General features: G+C 32.3%; 2 protein-coding genes across 2 annotated transcripts; one reads left to right on the plus strand and one right to left on the minus strand.

Annotated features, from left to right (window-relative positions):
- Positions 1 to 4,089: 4,089 nt before the first annotated feature.
- Positions 4,090 to 12,463, plus strand: LOC132715693 (enhancer of rudimentary homolog). Its single transcript, XM_060698753.1, has 4 exons — positions 4,090 to 4,200; positions 7,617 to 7,704; positions 8,463 to 8,583; positions 9,338 to 12,463. The coding sequence occupies exons 1-4, from the start codon at positions 4,198 to 4,200 to the stop codon at positions 9,429 to 9,431; spliced, it is 306 nt and encodes a 101-aa protein (XP_060554736.1). The 5' UTR covers positions 4,090 to 4,197; the 3' UTR covers positions 9,432 to 12,463.
- Positions 12,464 to 15,944: 3,481 nt separating this feature from the next.
- LOC132715694 (cdc42 homolog) lies at positions 15,945 to 24,299 on the minus strand. The gene is made up of 4 exons (XM_060698754.1): positions 23,630 to 24,299; positions 17,805 to 17,863; positions 17,204 to 17,401; positions 15,945 to 16,845 (listed from the first exon to the last, which is right to left on the minus strand). The coding sequence occupies exons 1-4, from the start codon at positions 23,811 to 23,813 to the stop codon at positions 16,648 to 16,650; spliced, it is 639 nt and encodes a 212-aa protein (XP_060554737.1). The 5' UTR covers positions 23,814 to 24,299; the 3' UTR covers positions 15,945 to 16,647.
- Positions 24,300 to 25,738: the final 1,439 nt, after the last annotated feature.

Here is a 25,738-nt window from a genome sequence, read left to right on the forward strand (position 1 = left end):
CTTGACCTTTGAAGAAGGGACGTGGTTCCTGGACGCGACAAAATGTTGTTATGAGATAGACATTTGTGCCAAATTATTTCAAAATCCCTCAATGCATGACAAAGTTACAGTCTGGACATGATTGTTGTGTAAGTGGGGACAGACGGACATGAGCCTTAGCCGCGACACATTGTCTTGATGTGGTAGACATTTGTGCCAAGTTATTTTAAAATCCTTCCATGCATGACAAAGTTACAGTCCGGACATGAATGTGTATCTTCAAACTCTTCTCGAGAGAATGAGTACCTTCAAACTATAAGTGTGACCTTGACCTTGAAGGTAGGGACATGGGTTTTTGTCGCAACACATCGTATTGATGTGATAGACATTTATGCCTAGTTATTTTAAAATTCTTCAATGCATGACAAAGTTTAACAGTCCGGACACCAATGTGTGTATCTACAAACTCTAATTGTGATAAAGTGAACTTCAAAATGGTAGCGTGACCTTGACCTTTTAAGTAGGGAGGTGGTTCTTGGATGCGGCACATCGTCTTGATGTGGTAAACATTTGTGCCTAGTTATTTCAAAATCCCTCAATGTATGACAAAGTTACAGTCCGTCACGAATTAAGTGTGGGGTGGGGGGCAGACGGTGCGATTACATTATGCCCCCCCCTCCGGGGGGGGGGGGGGGCATAAAAATAAACATTTCTACATGTCCCAGAAAAATGGAGATGTTAAGGTGTTTAATATTAACCTTTCTTTGGACATGTTGAAACTTTCACTTCCCACTCTATGAATGATGCTGAATTGTGTTAAATATAAGCCCTTTAAAACTTTAAAAAGATCATTTTGAAACCCTTATTAGGTAAAAATTTATATCATAATGCTAAAGAGTTCAAAAGTAAGGCACGAGCTGCACATATGGGAAGTACGTCATTATCACATTTTCATTTGTTTGTTGATTTACTAAGGGGCTCTTTTCCTACTAATCCTAGACTGATTTACCCAGTATTTATATGCAGACCCTTGAACATGCATCTGTCACAGACTGAGGAAATTGTACATTCTGACCCGGACTTAAACCAGGGACCCTGAGAAAGCCTTACTGCGGTTTGAATGACTAAGCTATCAGGCAGCTTACACATTCTCCCTTGATAAATGAATAGTTCTTAATCATGACACATCTACAGTGACCAAGAATAATGTATTGAAAGAGTATATATGTTTTCTAACACATTATGTTCAGTAAATTGCCGTACGATACTGACAGAATTTTATAAACGGAAACTTAGCTTAAGTTTATATACTATGACATGACGTGAACCGCATCAGATGAAAAACAAAAATTTAAAAAGCGGCTGATAAAGTTTTGGAAGCCAGAACTACCGGAAACTCGGCAGGGATCCAGGCCCCATTTTACAAGTAATTATCTATCTTCATCCAGTTTTCCCTGGTATTACGATCGAGGCCTTTCCAGTAGAAAAAAAAACAACAAACAAAAAAAGGGACCAAGGCGTCTTGAGAGGGGCTCTTAAGCCCATGCGCTCGTGGTATTAAATTGGCCCACCATGGGGGTTACTTTGGTTATATAGACTTGTATAGTAAAACACATGTCAAGAAATATTTTGCATGTAGCTTGTCTTAGTGGATGTCTACAAATACATTTTTAACAATGATTCTCGAGTAAAAAATGATGCACTAATTGTAACCTTATTACTTCTGCATCTTTTCTTGCGCAATGCATCTCAACTACATGTAGGTAAGCGATCCAGGACAATCATGGTCCTCTTGTTTAAATTCTAATGAACAGTGTTATTTTCAGATGTAGTTTATCTGTTAAAATCTCTTCTTTGTAGCAATGTTTTTGTAAGTGTTTTTGTTTGTTTGTTTTTTAATTCATGAGCAATGACAATTTTAAAATGCACTATACTTAAGTATACATTTAGGATCTATGGGAAATGAGTTTAGGAAAATGTAATTAAACGAGTTACTGACGAGTCTCATATTTAAGTTTATTTCAAATGCAAAAAGTTAACTACGACGTAGACAATATCATACCAACAATGTGGACGAAACGGTGTTCAACGGGACTCGTATATGTGATAAAAACGTCTACCATCAATTAAATTGGGAATGATTATTACACAATCGTCATGAATTCTTGGTTTGGTGTCGTTATTGTTATAAAGAATACATGTGAATTTAAAATGCAAAATTGAAAGACATTCTCCGGTAGAGTTGTAAATATTATGTAGGAGCACATTTTGCACGAGTCACATTTATCACAAGTATGATTAATTTATACGACCACAATTGTCATACCTATAACATTTAAAGTCGTATATGTCACATTGCGCGAACACATTCTTCAAGAGCTTGAGTTCGGGCTGAGATTTTAAAGTTTCATTTATGAAATCACATTTATGAAATATATTTGTCTTTGAATTCGAGCACGTTTAGCACTTTTCATTTCTTCTTATGGCGATCTTTACACAACAACAATACGTCGCTATTTGCGCTGGTCAACATCAATGTGACATCAAACAAACATCACCTACATGTTCGAGATTTTGCGCTAAAGTAAATTTTCACAATTAAATTAACCTCTCTAGAACAACACCTTTCAGAAGAGACCAAAGTCTTTGTTTCCCATAGGGTAACAAAAGTTTTACTGTAGTGTCAGACCAATTGGCGTTTACCTAGTTTGATCACTGTGAAATTCCTAACAAGAGATGTTGCTAAGGTGGTGGATCATGGTTCCCTGACATACACATTTGTCTATGTACATTTATTCGTTCCCTGACATACACATTTGTCTATGTACATTTATTCTATTGCATATTGGTTGTAAGTAAGAATTGTAACATTTTATTTAAGCACCTGAGACTTAACCAGGCTACAGAAAGTGAGAGGACCATATATGCCTATGTACCATATATATGAGACATCGGTCAATAAATAAACACTGCATGAACTATTATTATGATAACTTCGACCTTGACCCAATTAACTACTTTCTCCAACCATCCTTTGGATATATATTTTCCTACCAAATATGGAAGATGTCATTCAATAATTAAAGGTATACCCGAAAGTGGTAGATATCTATATTATAAGATATTGTGACATTGACCCCTTTTTTCCCTTTATTCAAACAAATATTAGAGGACCATGCACTAACGCAATACCAAATATGAAAGATACCAGTTCGATCATTGATAAAGTTGTGTTAGAAGTTGAAATATATAACCAGAACTTGATCAGTCCTCCATCATTCAACCACAGACTTTTAAATAAAAGTAAATGTCTGTGATTCAACCAAAGTAGGGGACCATCCAATGTACTTACCTGCTAAATATACTAAATAAAGACACTCAAATAAGTTACTATAATTAAATCTACTGGACACCATTGTATATTTATGGTACTGACCACATATAATGATCTCTTTCGGTCAATGAAAGCAAATGTTTGACAACTTTAGCATTATTGGGTATAATAATGGGAGATAATACAAAAATAAAGCAATTGCACTTTCTGTCATTGGTCTCTCTAGCTGTTTATATATAACTCTGTGAAGTTTTATTCGATTTCCTTAAATTACTTCAAAGAATCAATTAACTTGCGGTCTGTGTGAAATAAACATTATTAAGTTTTGTAATGGGTGATAATTTAAAAACTAAATAATGTAAAGCTATATATTTTTTGATTGAGTCTGTGCATAGACAGCTGTGCTAATCAAGTTATTAAAGTGCAAGCTAGCAAAGAGTTTAATTGAAGCCGTGTAGCATCGTCTTGTACTTAGACTTCATTATCAATCCCTTAATATCTGATAAACACCGCCAAGACAAATATTATTTTCCGAATGAATGATTTTTTTGAAACACCAGGTGCTTTGCCATGTAATTCACCAAGAATGCATTCGTCCATTCATCGACCAATTCATCTGAACCAGTACTTCATTTATATCATTCAAAACTTACACAGTTGATAAAAATGCTACCTACAGAATGATTTTAATAAGTTTGATAATATTTTGAATATCTGACTGTCACGTTGGTGATAAAAATAAATAGATGTATATATTTGGGTTACAAGTGTCACTTTGGGTGGATGGATGTCTGATATATTCGGATACATTCGTCAGAATTTTTACAATACCTGACGTCGCCATCTTCTCTTGCTGTGCATAATTTTCCGAAAATTCATCGAAAATGGTAATAAGATAGATTGTAAAATTCATTGTATCCATCAATCAGTGTCTCGGTTAGGAGCAATTTAAAGACATTCCAGCCTTTGGTCATTCTGGCTCGAAATTATTGGCGAAAGGGCCTATCTACCCAACATTTTTGTGCAGCCCAAAAAAGGCAAAACATAATTTTTTTCGGCACTGACCTGTAGTGTGTCTATATCTGACTCAGAATACATGTCTAAATATTCAGCATGTTTTTCTTCTAGGGATTCTCCAGGGACGTCAAACTCCTTAAAATGAACTGTCGAAACATTGACAGTCAATTCTCTTTCTGCACATCAAACCAGATTTTAGGTGATGGTTTGCAGCTTCCTATCCTAAATCACAATACATCATACTGCTTAACAATCAATTCTGATCATGACTAGCGTATATAAATGCATGTTAAAAGCTTAATTATTAAAGTATGAAAATATTAATACCGTCATTAAAATTGCCTATTTAACTGTAAAACATCAATTACGCCGACTACAGTAGGTATTACTCGAACCCCATGATACCGGTGACTCCACGGTACCGGTATATTCACATATCTCGCGATATTATTGTCAACGCCACCTACCGAGTGTTTATATTGACATGCTCCCAGTAATATTCGCTATTTCAAAGGTTTTAAACATTTTCATGAGTTTATGAAGGAAATATTTCACATATCCTACCTTATTTTTATTTTACTATCCTATTTCTCCATTGCATAAATTGGTCTCTCTACAAAACACTTTTTTTCCAAGAAAATAAAAAATGACAGGTACTGACGTCATTCAACCTCCATTACATGTCACTTGACCTTTTTTGGCAATGGAAAGCCATTAGTGCATATAAAATAGTTTGTGAAAATTAAAAAGTCAGTTTCATTCAGTCTTTTAAGGGAGCCTGTGTAAAGTGCCATATTGATATTTAATCTTCATCATAAAGAAATAGAATTGATTCAATGATATAAAAGGACCAGAAAATCACAACAACACTAAAATTAAGTGAAGGGAATTTTTGAATCCAGCCACATGGTATAATATACACCTGTAATTGGGAGGAAAAGGTTCTAAAACAGAAATCTCTTGGGAGTCATAAAATATGAACAGTAAATTATTGAAATACACGTTTTTATGTTGTTTTAAAGTATTTTCTTTTTCAGATATGAATACAAGAATGCTAAAATGATATATTTGCTATTAAAACTGCAATGGCTTTCTATATAAATAACATTTTTTACCAGTGCACCGGTAGCATGAAGTCTATTTAACTACGTCATACAAAATGGTTGACCATTGTTTACATTCGCAATGAACAAGAATTTCAGAGTAATAGAACTCTGTAATGTAATTTTAAGAGGATTAAATGTTAATGAAGTTGTTTATTCCTTCTTTTTTTTCAAGTAAGTAAAATTTTATATGAAAAACACCTTGTATATAATATGTACACCGGTATCGTGGAGACCCGGTACCACGAGACGTCATTCATGGGAACCGATTAGAATAGAGTCGTGTACTATATTAAGAACAACTTTGTTGACATGATTTCGATATTTTTATTCAAGATAATGTTTTTATTAATTTTTAGTACTTAAATATGATTTTATTGAATACAAAAGTCAGTTAATCACCTTTTTCGATATCTTTAAAAAAAGTAATTTATAAAAATATTGGAAGCACATGGGTTCGTAAAGGTCAATCTCGTAATCACATGGTCAAACATTTTGGCATTAAGGTGGCCAAGTGCAGAAATTTTTACCTGTCAGAAACTATTAGGTAGTTTATGTTCGTAATAAGATTTTTATTTGTCCATCCTTGGCTTATCAACAGATTATATATAGTTTTATCAAGGTATGCTTCTATTTACTTCATTGCATGTTCGATGAATGAATACAAGCGTGTCAGATTCCTGGCACGATTTTTGGTGGACTGTCCAGGCTTCGCGAAAGTTGCCGGACCGTCGGACATGTCTGGCAAAAATCAGGCCGGTCCGATATTTTTTTTCGGAGTTCCGGACCTTATGTCCGGTACGAATACCGGGATATATCCAAGACCGATCAAGACCGAGTTTTCTCCCTTGAATAAAAAAATGTAAAACGAGTTTTGATTCGCCGTTTCATTATAAGTGTCAATAACCAAAATGTCGGTGTTACTACATTATTACGCTTGCGCTACGCCCGGCAAAAATCGTAAACTATCCAATGAAGAAAAAAAAGCGAAACAAAAGGAATACGAGTCCAGGCGCCCGCCGAGAAAATTTGTGGGTAAATGGAAAAATGGCCGCTTTGATCATGAATGTTTTGATTTCCAAACAGAGTCCATCCACAGGTGCTTGAAACAAACTTTTTAAAGTTTTATATGGGCTATATACTATATATCTTTATATACATATATAGACTGGTTATGTAAAATATTTGAATATATGTGACTGAGCGCCTGTGAGTCCATCAATCTTGATAAACAAATGTTTTATTTAACGGAATAAAATTGTGTTGCAAATCTTTAAAAGTTGTTATGTCTTTAAAAAAAACACCAAGGTATTACCATATACATATATTTGGGGGAAAAAATTCGGTCAGACAAGAGTTCTTTCGGTCAGACAAGAATTGAAAGTTTGTCTGACCGAATGTCAGGCAAATTTTTCAGCAGTTTCGCGAAGCCTGCTGTCTACAGATTGTCTTCAGCGTTCACGTCATGCCATAGTATATAAACGGGTACGCTGTAGACCTTAAGCTATGGGCCCCCGAGTCAGCTTGGCCCTTTTCTAACTCGGCTCGGGTCAACTCGGCCAACTTTTCTATTTTATATATTAATAATTTAATATATTTTTTTTTTTGGCCTTGACAACATGCAAGTAATCAAAAAAAAGTAATACGCTTAATGTCTGAAAACCCTGAAATAGACCTGTGTTTATATGTAATAAATCACAAATATAGAATGAGCTTCCTATATTTACTCTTGTTTACTTTAGTCCCTGGGGTCTGATAATCATACAGGATGTTGCCAGATATATAATGTTAAGATTGTATTGCCTTAAAATTGTCCAATAAACTACTTTTTCTGAAATGTTTGATAAGCCTTTATAATTTGTCATTATCTACGTATATCTAACACTTACTTTTCCAGTCTTGAGTTGTTCTGTTAAAAAAAATTTTTTGCATAATCTCTGAGCACATACCTCGATTCTAACCACTGTTGTGTTGTTTCTGTGATACATAAAATACTCCCTTAAAACATAAACTCAGAGTCAGAAATCTATATTTTTGTATGCAACACTGTAATATCCCATTCATTTGACATGTCAGGTGAATCAAGGATCCTTTTAAATGATCCATGTTCAAAAACGCAAAGCTTTGTTTTTACATATGATGTGTGTATATAATATATACAACTTGTTACTTTATACTTTCAGAGTCACACAATTCTTCTAGTGCAGCCTAATTCGAGACCAGACACAAGGACATACAGTGACTATGAGTCTCTTAATGAATGCCTTGAAGGTAAGTCAAGCTTTGAAATATCAATAAAAGGTATAACTACTGTATAAGACATAGCACAGTCTTTGATAAAGTCCATCCATCCTTTGTCCTGGTTGAATAAAAAGTCTGAGATAAATTTGCTTACCGTTAGTCCTGGCGCTTGAATAAAATTTCACGAAACTAAAAATGTCAATGAGCTGTTAAATAATAATGTCATCAAAATCACACCTCTGAGTAAACACATGACTTGCAGATTCCCAGTGTGTAAGTGCATGAACTGTGTTCTTTTGTGAACTTGAAAAAAGCACTGATTAAAGTTAAATCTTGCAAGTTTTGTTGTCACAACCATTGAATATATTCATTCTTTGAATTATGATTGTAGGTCATTGACAAAGACCAATAACTCTTCCAGTTATTCTGGCATATTTATTTAATGTGTAATCATTCTGTAAACTTGAGAAAATTTTAGGTTTTTAAAGTTTTGTGTGTAAGTTATGTCTCCGAAACCAAAATTATTTTGATGAAATTTCTTACTTGTTTTCTGAGTCATACTTGTTGGGCACTGACAAAGACCCATAACTCTAGCATTAATTTTAACTCTGTTATTTAATTTTTTTTTTGATTTCATACATGCATTGTATTTACTAAAAATTTAAAGTTTAATGTTTATGAATTCTTTCGTGGTATGCAAATGTGACATAACCCATTTGTTTCATTGGTATAAAACCTAATTGTTTCGTTCATTACTGATAAAAGTTTTATATATTTATATACTACAGGCATCTGTAAGATCTATGAGGAACATTTGAAGAGACAGAATCCAGAGTGCCCTAGTATTACTTATGACATTAGTCAACTGTTTGATTTCATCGACCAGCTGAATGACCTCAGCTGTTTAGTGTAAGTAAATGGTTCTATTGATAGAATTTTTTCTGGCCACTATTGGAATAATTAGCCGGCCTAAGCTTTTGTACTGGCATGTGTTAAAGAAGCCTTCAGGTTTTTTTTTAAACGTTAGATATGTTATTTTTAGATAAATAGTTTCAATTAATTGTCAAATCAATAGAAATAAGGTCGAAATGAATTTTGCCGTCGATGAAATACTGAAACAATAAATTATAAGGAAACACCATATACCTGTAATCTACGGGTCCGCTCTCTATTTGTAAATTAGTAAAGCGGAATATGCGCTTTTCCCAAGAATCAAACCAGTAACCCCAGGATTACATATCCGATGATCTAAAGCCTCTTATTATGCGAAGCTGGTTCATTGAAAAGATGTTGTTTTGTTTTTTTTCTACTTAAGTGATATGAATAAGGATGTAACAAAACTAAAGTGCAATTTTGTATAATAATAATTATACTTCCTAAACAATTTCAAAACATCCAAAAATTTGTAAAGATTTATACACATTGTAAGTAATCTTTAAAAATATACGCATTCATTTCTTATTGAAAAATTTGGCTTAGACTTTATCGAAAATAAATTTTCTAATTATCTCCCTTTAGTTACATGAAATGTAAATTCGGTAATATCTTTACAAATAATGCTTTTTGGAACTTGATAAATCTTCATTTGAGCATCATATTTATGATATAAAACCATAAAAAAAATGTGTCACAGGATCTTTTAAATTTATTTGTATAATTTCAGGTTTCAAAAGAATCTCAGTACTTATGTCCCACACAACAAAGACTGGTTAAAAGAGAAGATATATATAATGCTTCGTAAACAAGCTGGACGATAGGGAAAAAGATATTCTTTGTCAGTAATTGAATATGTGTAGATAAAAGGGGGACATAACTCTGTTTTACAAACATTTAAAAGCCTGTAGGAGGTCAAGATTTTATTGTTTCCGCAGAAATAACAAAAGGAGCAAGAAATATAGGATTCTTGTATTTGTGAAACAGTCAATTTGTGTTCCAAAGAAAATATTACTTTTTTTAAAATGTTTGTGTATAAATAAAGAATTATTCATAAGAATATTGAAAAATAAGTAAACTGCAAAAAAAAAAAATTAATGATAAACAACTGCTGAAAGTTCAGTTTAATGATACCACACTAAATTACAATTTTGATTAGAATCAAAACTTGTTAATTAGATTTATGGGTAAAAAAAGAGTAGTTCAACGGAAGTACAATGTAGTTCTACTTAAGAATATGCAATTTTCTTTTCTTTGGATAACAAAATGGTATTTACTAAGAAAAAGAGAAATGTTCTTTAGTTTAGTTTTGTATCATATGTTGCTTTAAGATTATTTATGTTTGGAGAGGAGCGGAGCTCATTTTGTATTGTCATTAAGGAATTCCATCTATCTTTAGTAAATTACCTTGTGTAAATTTAACAAGTTCTGTCACTGATCTTATAAATATTTTATTTGTTTTTTTTCTTTTGATATTTCGTCACATTTGCCGTTTTGCATAGTAACTTCATTCATTGACTGATGTGTGATTTCTTCATAGATTGACAGCAGATGTGTATATAAAGCTTTATAAACATCATGATTATCCAATGAAAAGTGACGTTACAAACATGCAGTATTATAATGACTGATGTATAAGATATTTGCTATATGAGTAGCCTCCTTGGACTTCTACCCTTGGATGGGGTTTTATGTTGAATTGGTCAAGGTCACTGAGACTAAATACTGATTTTTCTTACATATATATGATTAAATACCACTGTCAAAGCAACGTTGTGGAGCATATATTGGTTTTACTGATATTCTTGGTTTCTATTTAGTTTCTGGTTATGATAATTCTCCTCTAAGACACAATAAGTGACTAAATTTGCTGAATTTACACAAGGTTAAAATTTTTAAAAAGGTTTTGGTACTTAAAGGTGATTATTACTGTATCTAATGTTAATTTTATTTTCCTTGTATACAATATAAATCTATTGTTCATTGTTTGATTTTTGTATTTTTTCATTTCACTGTTCTAATGCTTTTTCTACCATAGTCGTTATATTTGTGTCTGCACCATTGAGCAGTGATTTATGTACAGTACTCAGCAGTGTTTTTGAAATAGTCTCAAAAACAACCCAAGTGATATTTCTCACTTACTTGAAAAGATGCCTTACGTTTGTAGCCTCTTGATTTTGGGAAAAATTATTGCTAAAATTGCTAATTTGGAAAGAAAAAAGCTGCTGTAAGTTCAGATTTTTGGGAAAACTGCATGATTTTAAAGAAAATTACAATTGAGAAGAAGCCTTTTATAGGCCTTAATTAACTGAGGGGAAAAACACTGCTGAACCGAGAAATAATTTAAGCAGGATTTTGTAAAGCAAAATTTGTAGAAGTGGCTTTTAATTAGCTGATATTAAAGTGATAAGGGATGATTTTTTTCTTCTTTCTGATTATCACTTATAAACAAAAATAAGGACTAAATTTTTGTTGAGTATACTCTATGGTAGGGAAAGCATTCAGCATGCATTTATATGATTTTCTTTCTGCACATAGGCAGCTATGAAAGGGATTCTTACTTGTTTATTTTAGTTTGTGCAGAATTTCTAGTTTTAGTTTGTTGTATTTTAATGCCATATAATTAATGAGATACATAACATATATACTTATATTAGATATAAAACACTAAGTTTTGAGATATATAGAAATTGTACTTTAATAATTGAGTAAAAATGGCCCCGATCTGATTTGTCATATTCATATTGTCTTCTATATAAAGATGCTTGTCTAAAGCTAAAAATAGATGGTGAAATTAACATCTATGACATCAGCTCAGTGATTGGTTGATTAGTTTTTGACATAGCCTAATCAGTCTAGAACTTTTTTGTAACCAATTTTTTTTATCATAGAGGTTGTACTTGTTTTTCATTGTGTACATGTATATGACTTAAAAGACGAGTAGTTCTGATGAAAATTTACGGTGTGGCTATACTATGTGACGCATGACATCATTTGTAAGGTTTCAAATGCAGGAAAATGCTTGCTAACTTAACAAACTCATATTGTTTGCTTGCATATTAGGAAAAATATTATAACGACCACTATTTAAAGTGACGTAGAATATACTTTATTCCGTTTACAATTGAGAAAGATGTGAAATCTATGCAATGACTTTACCACAGAATTGTGACAATTTATGCTGCGAGTGATGACATGAAAAATGAGGTCACATAACACATGGTATTGTCACAACTTTATTTCATTATGTGTAAAATGTGCCTTTTTTGAATGACCCAATAATAAACACATCAGTTGGTAATGGCAATGATTCTAGGCATATACCAGTAGCATGGAGTCGATCAAATTGCTTTTATATTCAGTCAGTGCAAGCTGTACATTGTGGCCACTCATCTAAATTATTTTTATAATGAATTTCCTATAAAGAATAATGTATCCAAATTCAAAGCAAGAAAAGTCCATTGCACAAATATTACGGGGTGTATGGGTTATGATATTTTGGCTTGATAAACAAATTTAACAAAAATTGCAATTTTTTTTCTCATTGAAAGGTTTTCTTTATTACTGTATTTGATTATGGGAGTATGTGAGTTATTTCATTATTTTGACTTACTGAGCATTATTTTGTGATGTCATCATAATTATTATGTCATAGAACATGTGAAAATGTGAAAATTTTGATAGTTGTGGTGAAAATGTATGTTTAAGTTAAATAATATCCTTCCATATTTCATAAATCACTGTTTCATATTAATCAATGTACATCGTGGAGACTGACTAATCATTGTGTAATATATTATAATGTAAGAAGAATTTTTCGGCATTTTCAAATAAAAATGTGTATAGTTTATATCTACCATGATTTGTTTTGTATGGAAACAATTACAGCATTATGTCTTTGTTTTGACATATGCATCAGTCTGTGTCGATGTGACGTAAAACCCAAAACAAACAAAAACAAATATGCATCAGTCAATGCATCAGTCATTTATAATTCAGATTTGTGTACCTCTATGTGATGGTATGGGAAATGAGTTTTCATAACTTATTGACCCGGTTCTACTGAGTGAATTGTTTTACGCCAAATATTATATAGCAAGGAAATAGCGTATAAAGTGATGCAGGGAAATTTGGCTATTCCATTTACCTTAAGATTGTTCAAGCATGTTCAGTTACAAATGAGCGAATTATTATTTTTTGTTGTTTGAGTACTCTCCCTTAGTACCATATAAGAATGGGCTTGTGGAATTCACCCTGTTTATCGTAAAAATAGCAGTAATTGAATAGTTAATTTAAATGGGAGAAAGAAGCAACTCTTTATATTTCATTATGTGAATTTCGCCAGTTTCAGTCACAGATTAAACAATGCTGGTAACATATTATATTTAATACAAATGTGGCATATTACCAAATACTGTTATATGTATATGTAATAATATGACATTTCTTTAAGTATATTTAAGCCAGGTCAGTCTATAAAATTTGCATGTATAATGTCATTAAGATTCAAAGCCCTTAATGTTACAATTGACTGTACCAAATTCCATTCTAATTAGTAAGACAAAGCCGGGTAAATGGTGTCACATCATGGTTTATTGGTTTAGTCTTCGATTTAACCCTTTTCATATGAAGGGAAAGTCCGTGATAGTGTCTCATAGGAGTTAGACGAACAGGTCTATTTATCAAAGGTAAAGGTCAAACTAATTCAGGTCGTCACGGTTAGACATAGAACATAGAGGTCAAAAGTCAAAACAAAAGTATTTAAATGTGTGTTCGTACAATTTTGTAGTCTTGAATTGAAAGATTATTAAAGAAATCTTCATGATCATAAGACTGAGTGTTACCAGCATAACCAAGGTCAATATATGCAATATCAAGGTCATCAGACATGATGAAATGTCCTTATTTTGTCCGGAGCATGTCTTGGATGGATGTACACATACATGTATGCCATGAGACTTTGTGCCGAGCACATGTAAAGGTCACACTTTAGAGATCAGAGGAAAACGTTTGTACGTAGCACACTTGACGTATGGTATGTGCATTAAAGGGATTATAATATAACTTGGGACATATTTTATTGGCGGAATAACTCTGGCAAAGTTAAGGTCCCCGTAGCTACACTTACCTCTTACCACAAGACTCGGGCAAATAGAAAATTTATCTTCAGTACACTAGTATTTGGCGATTGCATGGATTAAGTATGAATTGGTTGTTACACCAATATCAGTAGTATGTATAAAACAGACCAATAAAATTTCATTTTTTTTTCAGTTTATTTATACAAAAATATTTGCATTCCATTAACATGTAACTGTTGATAATTAAAATTATCATTCTACAAAACACTTGGACTAGACCATCACTTTTTAACAGTTTAGGGTCCTTTTTTCACATGCTTACTTGATCTGATTTCAAATTGTATGTGTTGCTTTCAATTACAGGGAAGCAAACTTTGTTTTGAAATAGACTAAGCTATTTACCATTGAAAATTCAGTATCATTTATTGTACTGGAACGCATGTAAAATGTTGTCAAATAACAATGGCAGATTAAAATGAAACATATTTTATACTTTTAAAGTTAAAGAGATAATATATAACATGATACATGTATAAATGATAGCGACTATAATTATGATAAACTCAAAGAAATGTTTATAGTTTTGACACAATGTCAGAACTCCCATTTACATGGTATTGTCACACTACGTGACAAACATTTATAGGTCAGTCAACCTGCTTCTATTAACAAATATCACATTTAAAACAATATAAATCACAGAACAAGGTTAGCTTTTAAAAAAGCTAGTAGCGACTCGCTTCGTAATTTTTTTCAAGGGGTGTGTTTAAATGTAAAAATGACAGTTCTGTAAGCTGAAGAGACTTCAGCGAACATCATAATAAAAGTGAAGTCAACACTGGCCCGGTGCCCGATGGCCAGTGTATATAAGTTCAGGCCAGTGTAAATTTAAGAAAATTTTGTTAATTATTTAGTAGAATAAATTCAAAACTGGAATTCGGGCCAGTAAATTCAAAATCTTAAACTCATTGACTGAAAGTGACATATAAAGTTCTCTCAGTTTAACCAAGATGAGTATGAGTATATATGAAGGTGCATGTAAACAGATTGAATGAAGAACCTATGTCTATGCACATTTACTATATTGCCTGTTGACCTTGACCACAAAATGTTAGATAGGTAGATTTCATAAAGATGTCTCTTTATACAAAATTAAGTTGTAATACATGTATGTTATTTAGTATTGGAATGAGAGGCACAAGTCCTAAAGTAAACACAAGTTGTCAATCAATTCAGCCAGAAAAGCCGGGATCCTATTAAAAAATATAGGGATCCCGGAAATTGACCAGTCTAAGAAGATGTTTTTCAGATAAGCTGGGATCCTATTAAAACATATAGGGATCCCGGGAATTGATCAGTTCAAGAATATAGTTTTCAGAAAAGCCGGGATCGTATTAAAATGTAAATAGATCTCACGGATTGGCCAGTTCAAGTATAAAGTTTTCAGAAAAGCTGGGATCGTTTTAAAACATATAGGGATCCCGGGATTTGACCAATTCAAGAAAATAGTCTTTGATTTTTCCAATTAATTAGGCATATAATTATAAGTATTGTGATTTCGGCATTTTAAGTTTGTTAATAAATAGCTCTAAATATATCTATATTCTAAGTTAAATTAATTTAACGTTCATTATATACAATAAAAAAAATAACGTTTAATGGCCTTTCATTACGACAACAATCAACACAAATATAGTTCATTAGGTTTTTCCTCCATATCTTATACGATCCCGGATCCCGGGCGTCCCGGATCCCGGCCAGTAAATACATACACTAAATACCGGAAAGGATAAAATGACCGGAAAAAAGGAAAAATAAAAAATGCACAGAACCAGATGTACACTTATGTTAATTAACCAAACGAAAACTTACTACAGAGAAAACAGGTGAAATCGCTAAATCAGAAGTCAGTGTAAATATGATTTATTGTAAAGAATTCATAAAGACAAACATTTTAATCATCATTATATCTTTGCGCTCAAAACAATACTTGCTGATTTTTAAAAATGGCGTGAAAATTGAAGGTTTTTTGACGCTATGTAAGATTAAATTTGATTGGCTAAATAATTTTGGATCCTAGCCCTGATAGATAAATTTTGTAGAAAGCTGGAAGCCAAGCTTCGATTAAATTTTTGGATAGCTTCGGAGTTTTAGGTTGTTTCTCAGTAAAATCCTACCGTAATACCGGCTCGCCGTGGCGAGCCGGCATAAGTTTGCAATACATTTACTATTCTCACACGCCTGTTTTGAAAGTAAAATAGTTCCAGTCCACAAAGAACTGATTTCATTGGTCCATTTTTAATGTTTGAATTTGTAATCAGCCAATGGGACGCCAAAGTTATAGACTGGTCTTAATCAAGCGGCAGAATGTAGACTGTAATAAAGCTGTTCTCGCGTCTAGTCATTCCGATTGTAAAATATTGCTCTATATATCAAATATTTGTACAGTAAGTCAGTTCAATATCAGTTTATCGTGTTATAACAAACATAAAGTACACTGATTATATCCCATAAATCACTATAGTCTATAAATCACTATCAATTTCACGTGCCAGACTACCCTAGTATACGGCATTATGTCTGCATACAAAATTAATTATGACTAGTAACATGTCAAACAAACAGAATCATCTATAGGTCTGCTCTTCCGAAGGCGGATAAAATAACACTTTCTTGCAATATTTATCTCAGAAATAGATGTACTGTCTTAAAAGCTCTGGTATTCTGATATTCTATTTTAATCCCCTGAAGTATTCAATACAGGCACTGTTATTTCGCGCGAACGAAGAAAACTATTAAATTAATAACCTCCACGTTTTAAGATTCTTTCATTTTCTTTGAATATGCGTCATTGTCAAAGACCGGAAGAAGAATTTCAAACACACGCATGCGCAGTTTGGGATCGCATATATTTGAGGTTGTTACAGTATTATCGCACAAGATTTACAGCACCAGATGTTCAGATCAGGGCGCAATGGCAGCAATTGCCCTTATTCGATCTACAATCATATGCTTTTTGTACTGTTTCTATGGTTTCTCTAATGACGTCACTAATACCATCTGACGACATTGATGAGCATTCGACATACGAGGTTGCACCACATCTGTTTGCTACTTCGATGGCTTCTTTGAAAGACACTTCCGGTTTGGAATTAACCTGTTAAAGTTCAATTATGAAAGTAAATTACAGATAAAGAAGTCACTTTGGTATTTATTGGATACATGCACTGTTTTGGACATTACAAACATATTGAGTACCTTAAATTATCACAAAAGACTGTTTAATTACTTCATGTTTTTACAGATATATATGTATATTTATCTCCATGGTGTAATTACAAAGGTAGTTTAGATATATAAATAATTGACTCAAGCACATTGCAAGAGCTAATTGTACGGATCTTGTATTATGAAATATATATATTTTAATATTATAGATTTGTCATATATAATTTCTAAATAAACCGAAATAAGACAAAAAGCATTCACAAGATAAACTTTATGCTGCAACTTACCCCATTACTATCCTGTACATTTCTTTTGTCTATTTGTGTCCCGACCAGGACGAACGGTGTTTTAGGCAGGTAATGTTTGATTTCGGGTACCCAGTGTGACTCTACGCTCTCCAGGGACTCCCGGCTTATCACAGAAAAACATATCACAAATACATCACAGTTCATATATGATATAACACGTAGTCTATCATAGTCCTCCTGTAAAATAAATTAGACAATTTCTTATACATGTGTATGATACAATAACTATTACGACTATATCGTTCATTCAATAAGCTAACAGTGCGTCATTTTCAGCCGTTGCTTATAAGGCCCTATAGGACTATCTGGCAAAGTCCGTGATAATGTCAATGATAACTATGCATTGATACCAACTGTAAAAGGCTTTGTTTGAACTTTAGTGAACTTAAATGAAATACTTATAAAATATATTTCAATACTGTAACTGTTTTTGTTTTACATTAAGACATTTTATTAAATATTCATTTGCATGAAATTGATCGGCCCTATCTAGAATGGTGTAATAAATGACGTTAGATACGTTACTTGCCGGAATTTACCGACTGCGATTACGGACTAAGTTCTAATTAAGAGTACTCACTTTGCCTGCTGTGTCAAAGAGACTGAAGTGGAATGGCTTCTGGTCAAGCATCACAGTAGCTGAAATATAACAATATTTTTATAAGTTTTAAGACATAGCTATAGATCTATATACACCTGCAGTTTACAAGATAACATGAAAGTTCTAGAACTAGTAACATTTTGTCGGTTTAATGTGATTGGGTTAGTATCAATACTGCATGATATTTCACATTCGGAACACCTCCTGGTGGTGAACCGAAGTTTGAAGGCAAGGGATTGGATTGGATATCAATCACATTGTTCTGTAAGATATGGTGGCTGATTTCTGCCATTTTGTGTTCTCGCCCCTCAAAAGTCGAAGGCAAAGACACGATAAGATGGCAGAAATCAGCCACCATAGTAAGAAGCACACTCACTTTAGTCTTCAAATGCAACAACGTATATCGATTTAGCTTTTTATTACATCGGAAATGTTTCAGTTTCAGGACAAGCAGACGCTATATATAGGTAATACTATATATAACTACCCACTTTCTGTAAGTTGATGATATAACTTCCTTATATGAGAAATAAATCAAGTCTTCTTGGAACCCATGTCTGTAAGAGGTACGTGATTGAGGTCAGAGACCTTTATATTACATGTATTTATAACAACTCATTAAAGAAAGTCGTACAGGATGTAACCCTGTGTTATTATGACCTATTCAAGTTTTGGCCAAGGCGTGAACAAAACTTTATGGTAAATCTCATTGTAGTTAAGTGTTCTAAACTTTTAAATTTCCTGTTGATTTTATGAAAGCAGGATGCAGCTTGGCTTCCGTACGCAATACATCTCTTAAACTCAATTGTTTTAAGCCTCTCGGAATAATTTGTGACACATTTTACATGTTTAATGTTAATTTATGAGACAACTATAAAATATGTAACAAAGTTTAACAAAACTTCTAAACAATTTCCGAACGGTTAACTTCAGAAAATCAGAACATTTTCCAAACGGACAATTACAAAATTTTCGAGCAATATCCTAACGGATAACACCAGAAAATCTGAGTATTGTCCAAACCGGTAACGCCAGAAAATTAATGAAATATCCAAACGCACAACTACGAAAATTTAGAGCAATATCTAAACGAATAACGACAAAACTAACAGAGCCATAATTATCCGAACGAATTAAGCTCAGAAATTTCGAGCAATATCCGAACGGTAAACAAAAATAAAGGTCATTTCCAAGCGGATTAAGTTCTAAAGAAATTTAGAGCAATATACAACGTATAAAAGTACAAATATAGAATTTTCGAAAAATATTAGTACGAATTAATATAGATCTCGAAGGTCCGAACAATTTCCATTTAAACTTTTCACTATACAAAACCCTAGCTACAAATACGAAATTTCTGTAAACTTGCAAGTTGCAGTACTTCAATAACAATATTAAAGGCCGATTATGCCTCGCAAATTTTTATCTTTATTTCTCAAAACTTTTTAATTTTGGTGTACTCTTAAAGTATCCAAAAAGTTACTCATTGGCCAATTACCTTGAACCATCTTTTTCATAAATATTGTTGCTTTTTGGCTATAAGTACAGTTATAGTGAATTAGTATTTTGTATGGAAGTCAAAATACTATAAACTGTGTTTACATTTTGTTACTTTTATGACAAATAATGTCATCTTTATCGCTACTTTCTTCAAATAGTATCTTACATTCTCAAAAATCATTATTTAAACATTATAAAAATCATCTTTGCCCTTTCTAAAGAAGTAACATTTGTTTGTTTCTGAGGCACAATGTGCCTTTAATTCATTGCGGAGAAGTAAAAACATTGTTAAGATTTTTTGTTACAAAACTGTTTCGGACGATTGCAGGATTTCTTTCAAAGATTGCTCAACGTTTCATTACATGAAAAAATAATCTTGAATGCACTTGTTTGTCCTTTTTTGAAACCACACATTTAAACAAATGTCATAGATTGCATTGGTAGATTTTATATCAACACTTTGACAACCTATACGCAAAGCGTAAATGATTAAAACATGAACTCTGAAGCTATATTTCGATTTAGTATAAAATTAATGTGACAGCTGAGAAAAAAATATTTAGAAATCAGCCACCGAGTAGCTGGACACCGGTCTTAAAAAGTCATTCATTTCACCTTGCTAATTACCCAAGTCTCTTTTAGAATTGCGATAGAAGATAAGTGGGCGAGTTGGATTTTACGGCGAGTCAACACAAAAGGTCATAATTTTAACACGCGACCTTCAGAATGTTATATAACAAATGCCCACTTTTTATTTTGTAATAATGTAGAATTATTAAAAAAATTATTGTCTTTCTGAAATAATTTGATACTGTTTTAATTGCTCAAACATTCCCGATGCCTAAAATGTTTCAAATTCAGTTTCGTATATAGATTTCGTTTATACCAAATTAAGGTGAATCTTTAGTGTACATTTTTTAATGTAACTTAAAACATTTGCCTTTCCTATAGATCAAACTTTATTTCAAGGGAAAAGGTCATTACATAAGGATGGTTTAACATAACATTACGAAAAATGAGAATTATGTAAATACTTAGGAAATTAATATTTTTCCTGACGTTTCACTTTAGTAAGAGTGCAATGCAATAAAAATGACAGTGTCACCATCATACAAAGTGTTATAATGCCTAGCCTATTTTCCAAGCTTCACTGAAACTTTATGAATAATAATGATGAATACAACAGTTGTTGGTTTTTACAACAGTTAATGGAATACTAAGTAGCTATATAGTAGTTTATAACGTCTTTATCAAGTATAGCGGTTTGATTCGAGAGTACTGCACCTATTTTTATTGATTAGCTAAACAGTATATATAAAGTTCATGTTATATACAAGTGCGGAAGAAAAATAAATATACATGTATATACTAAACAAAGTTCTTTTTGTGCTCTGTATGCTATGTTTTTTTGCTGAAAAAAAACTTTATTCTATTGTATTGTTTTTATTGTATTGTTTTTTTATTGTATTGTTTTTATTGTATTGTTTTTATGGTATTGTTTTTATTGTATTGTTTTATAGTATTTCCTTTGTTGTATTGTATTGTATTGTATTGTATTATATTGTATTGTATTGTGTTGCAGTACAGTACAGTACAGTACAGTGCAGTACGTATTGTATTGCATTGTAGTGTAGTGTAGTCGATGCAGTGCAGTGCGTATTGTATTGTATTGTAGTTTAGTGCAGTGCAGTGCAACGCTGTGCTTATTGTGTTATGCTTATCGCATCGTATGTATCGTATCACATCATATCATATCATATCATATCGTATCACATCACATCATATCATATCGTATCATATCATATCATATCGTATCATATCACATCATATCGTATCGTATCGTATCAAAATAACCATTAGCTATTACGTCATGATACGAAATCGACAATAACTACGTGTTTGTGGTAGTTTTTGACGTTGTTGTTGTTGTTTGTGTTTGTTGTTTGTTTTATGCCAATCAAAACCAAACTTGTTAATTAAAGTGTGCTTTTCCTGAATAATGAATGAACTATCAAATATATCAGATACCTAAAATTTCATATTTATATTAAAATCATTGAATTGAAATTGGTAGCATTTTAATGACATTTGTTTAAAATGATTAACTAAAATGTGCGTAAAATTAAATTAACGCTACAATCGATAAGTTACTTTGAAATAGAAATGTAGTTATGAATTATTCAGAATTGAAGTGTATTTATTTATTGTCTGGTTATCATATATATATGAGCCGCGTCATGACAAAACCAACATAGTGGGTTTGCGACCAGCATGGATCCAGACCAGCCTGCACATCCGTGCAGTCTGATCAGGATCCATGCTGTTCGCTTACAAACCCTATAACAAGTAGAGAAACTGATGGCGAACAGCATGGATCCTGATCAGACTGCGCGGATGCGCAGGCTGGTCTAGATCCATGCTGGTCGCAAACGCACTATGTTTGTTTTGTCGTGACGCGGCTCATTTACATGCAGCCATTTTCAAAGGTTCGAAAAATCGAAATTTACTGTTGAATCCCGTATAAAATAAAGATACATACATGTTTAAGTTAATTTCAAAGTGCGTTAGTAAACAGAACATTTGAATGGCGACTTACGTTAATTTAAGTTCATGATAAGTTTGTACTTAGCAATTACTTTTGAAAAATAAATAAATAAATAAATAAATAAATAAATTAATCAGTGTCTTTTAAAACAACAACAACAACAACAACAACATTATCAACAACATCAACAAAACACACACACACAAAAATCCCGATCGACTGAAAAATTAGTAGAACTTTAACCTTTGCCGCATAAGTAATAATTTTCGAGAAAAAAATGGGTTAATGAGAATTTAAAAACAAAATAATTAAAATTTTATTGGTAAACCGTCAATACTTTTATGTTTACTCATTTCAATAAGACGCCGACTCAAACTTAAGATATGTTCAATCACCTTAGGGTCTTTAATAAACTTGTCAGTACGTTTTTGTTTTATAGCAAAATATAGTATCGCTTTTTTTTGTCGTAAAGTATCGAATAATTAAAATTATAGTTTTCTTTTTTCAAAACTTTATACTTCAATATAAAAAATGTGTACGACAAATACCATAGATGCATTAACATAAAACCATTATATATTAAGTCGAAAGCTGGCACGTTTTTTCTTGAGATTTTACGTTTTTTAACGTGGTCAAAAATTGAACTTATATAGTACTTAGAAATCCATGGGTTTTAGGATAACTACAGTTTAAAGAACTGAACGGAACAGAACCTAACAAGAAAATTTATTTCCGATTTAAGCATTACAGATTGTTAATCATTTAGAACATACATAATACAATAATTATAACTAAATAAGTATCATACACAGAGCATAAAGAACGAAATACCCTTTTTATTCGCCGGACACAAGTTATTTTGCTCGAACGTTTGATACCGGTCTTAAGTTCGAGACATGTAAAGAGGAGAGTATTAATTAAATGTGCAGTCTACGCCGCTGGCTGTATAGTCATTAATTTTCTCACGAGAGAGAGAGGACTGCACCTATGTTTCATTGATTATGTTTCTATGTGAACCGCAGGTTATGTCTGCCTGACTCATGTAAGTATCATCTGTTAAAACAGTCGGTGATATTGCTTATACTGCAGACTTTATATTATTTTATATTGTGTGTAACCATACTTTTATTGCTAGGTCATTAAGACTTAAAGGTATTCTAGTTATATCAGGATGATTATCATCCCTTTAAACAAACAAAATCGGTTAAACAGTATTTGTTTAATACATATCATGCATTGGTTTTACTCATGTGTAACTTAAAGGATTGTAAAAAATAAGTATACATAGAAATGAAGCCGTGGATTGAATCGTAGTTTTAAATTTTATATTACAAATATAAAAATGAATGTAATAACCTTCAAAACTCATAAATGTCAGATATAAATGCTATGAACGATATTTTCATAACTCACTGGGGGATATTTTGAAATGTAATTTGGCATTTATGAAGTAAAGGCAAGTTAAGGTATCTTAATTACTCTAAAACCTATGGATTTCCATGCATTTTTTAAAATAAGAAGTTTCAAATGATAATATATTAGTAATAAAAACACTCGCACTTTCTTCACCCTATACAGGTTTTGTTACCTATATAGCTGTCAGAAATTATCTTTAATACTAATACAAAAAAAATCAAAAACAAAACAACAACAAAAAGTAACAAAAGAAAAAGACTAAAAAAAAAAGAGAAAAAAAGTCGAGATTATCATGATTCGTCATTTCTTTTCCTTCATTTAGAAAACTTAATAAAATATTTACCTGCATAATTGTCAAATACAGTCGGAATGTATTCTTCTTTGAATTTTCTCGATGATATACGAGAGGCCAAATTTGTTTTACCGACCCCCTCGTCCCCAACGAGCACACACTTAATGCACGAACTTCTCTTGTCTTGGAATTCGTACTTCTTCTTCATTTTCTCGTATTTCAGATTACTAGACATAAGTGATGAAAGTCTCTAGACATAAGTATTGGAATAGATATAAAGACACACGTTTTAAAATTTAATGTCCAAATTAGTCGGGATTGTCTCCTGCACGAGTTACTAGCTAAAAATCCAATACACTATATATATACAGCTCTGACTGTCCCTTTAAAACATTTATATCACATGTATAAAACAAAGTCCTTGCATAAATTCTTCAAATTTAAGATCCCTTTTTTATAGTATTAAAATTATTTCTAACAAATGAATTCATTTTTAAATATTCAAATCCACGTGTGAATCGAATACTGTGACAATTACTTATATACAATATTACGTTAACCGCACGCTTCACCGTTTAAAATATGATTTATAAGTCACTATTTATTAATCACGCACCCTCGCACTCTTCAAGGTTCACACAGATACTGAGGTTTCTGTATCACTTGATGTTAATGTATCGATGAATCAGGAAGAAATTGTTTCAATTCGGAAGTTGCAAATAGGTTTATCAAGTAATCAGCCGATCTCTCGTTCTCTTTGTCGTGTCGTGCAGCTTCTTTTGTTTGTTAACATCCATGGCAGGCTAGACTAACATATTTGTTTTACATGTCGATAAAAAAAAAGAATTGATATACTTTGTAACAAAACAATGGAAGAAATAAGGATGATAAACATTTTGATATACAGGATGATAAACATGAAAATTGAGATGATTATGAGAAAAAATTAGAAGAAAGTAGTAAGAAAGATATTAATGTTGAATTGATGATAATGAAAATGATGAAAATGATGGTGATGATAATGATGATGATGGTGGTGGTGGTAGTGATGATAAATATTATGATGATGATGATCTAACAAATACTTTTCACCTAGAATAGAAATATATAATTATTTTTAATTGATGATGATGATTATGGTTGTGGTGATGATTATGGTTGTGGTGATGATTATGGTGGTTGTAATGATGATTATGGTTGTGGTGATGATTATGGTGGTTGTGATGATGATTATGGTTGTGGTGATGATTATGGTGGTTGTGATGATGATTATGGTTGTGGTGATGATTATGGTGGTTGTGATGATGATTATGGTTGTGGTGATGATTATGGTGGTTGTAATGATGATTATGGTTGTGGTGATGATTATGGTGGTTGTAATGATGATTATGGTTGTGGTGATGATTATGGTGGTTGTAATGATGATTATGGTTGTGGTGATGATTATGGTGGTTGTGATGCTGTTGTTGATGATGGTGACGATTGTTTTGATAGTGATGGTGATTATGTATATCATTATGGTGTATATGATGATTATAATGATAGTGGCTGTGTTGTTGTTGATGATGGTGATGATGATGATGATGATGATGATGATGATGATGATGATGATGACGATGATGATGATCTAATAAGTAAATTTTCAGCTAGAATAGAAATAAATATTTTCAAAATTTGTTTTTAAAGCGATACAGAATGTTAATATTGATTTTAACTGTAAATAAAAGACGAAAAATCGCTACTCACTTGATGGCTTGTGACAGTGCTGAAATAACATGATTTTTTTGTTGCTCCTTCTTATATCAACCCTTGTTTGATCTTTACGGAAACGGATAGTAGCGAAATATTCCGGACGTCTATGACAATAATGGTGTTGTTGTTCGTGACTTTTGGAATTCACTGAGTTACGAATCCTGACTTACGTCATATCGTATTTTACTTTTCGCCATGAAAGTGCAAAAGTATTTCAACAAAAAGAAGGTACGACAAACTTTGACCTTTTCGACTTTTTCTTGATTTTGAATTTTCGCATTTTCGAGGCGAAAAAGCCAAAGGACAATAAAATTAGCAAAAAGTACGATCCATACAGTGCATAGTGTACCCCCTTATTTGTTGCGTCTTTGCATTTTTGCACATTGCTTTTTCGTATTTTCGCATTAT

The sequence above is a fragment of the Ruditapes philippinarum genome, unplaced genomic scaffold, assembly GCF_026571515.1.
Source record: "Ruditapes philippinarum isolate M1 unplaced genomic scaffold, ASM2657151v2 ctg719_1_1_1_1, whole genome shotgun sequence".
Classification (NCBI taxonomy): domain Eukaryota; kingdom Metazoa; phylum Mollusca; class Bivalvia; order Venerida; family Veneridae; genus Ruditapes; species Ruditapes philippinarum.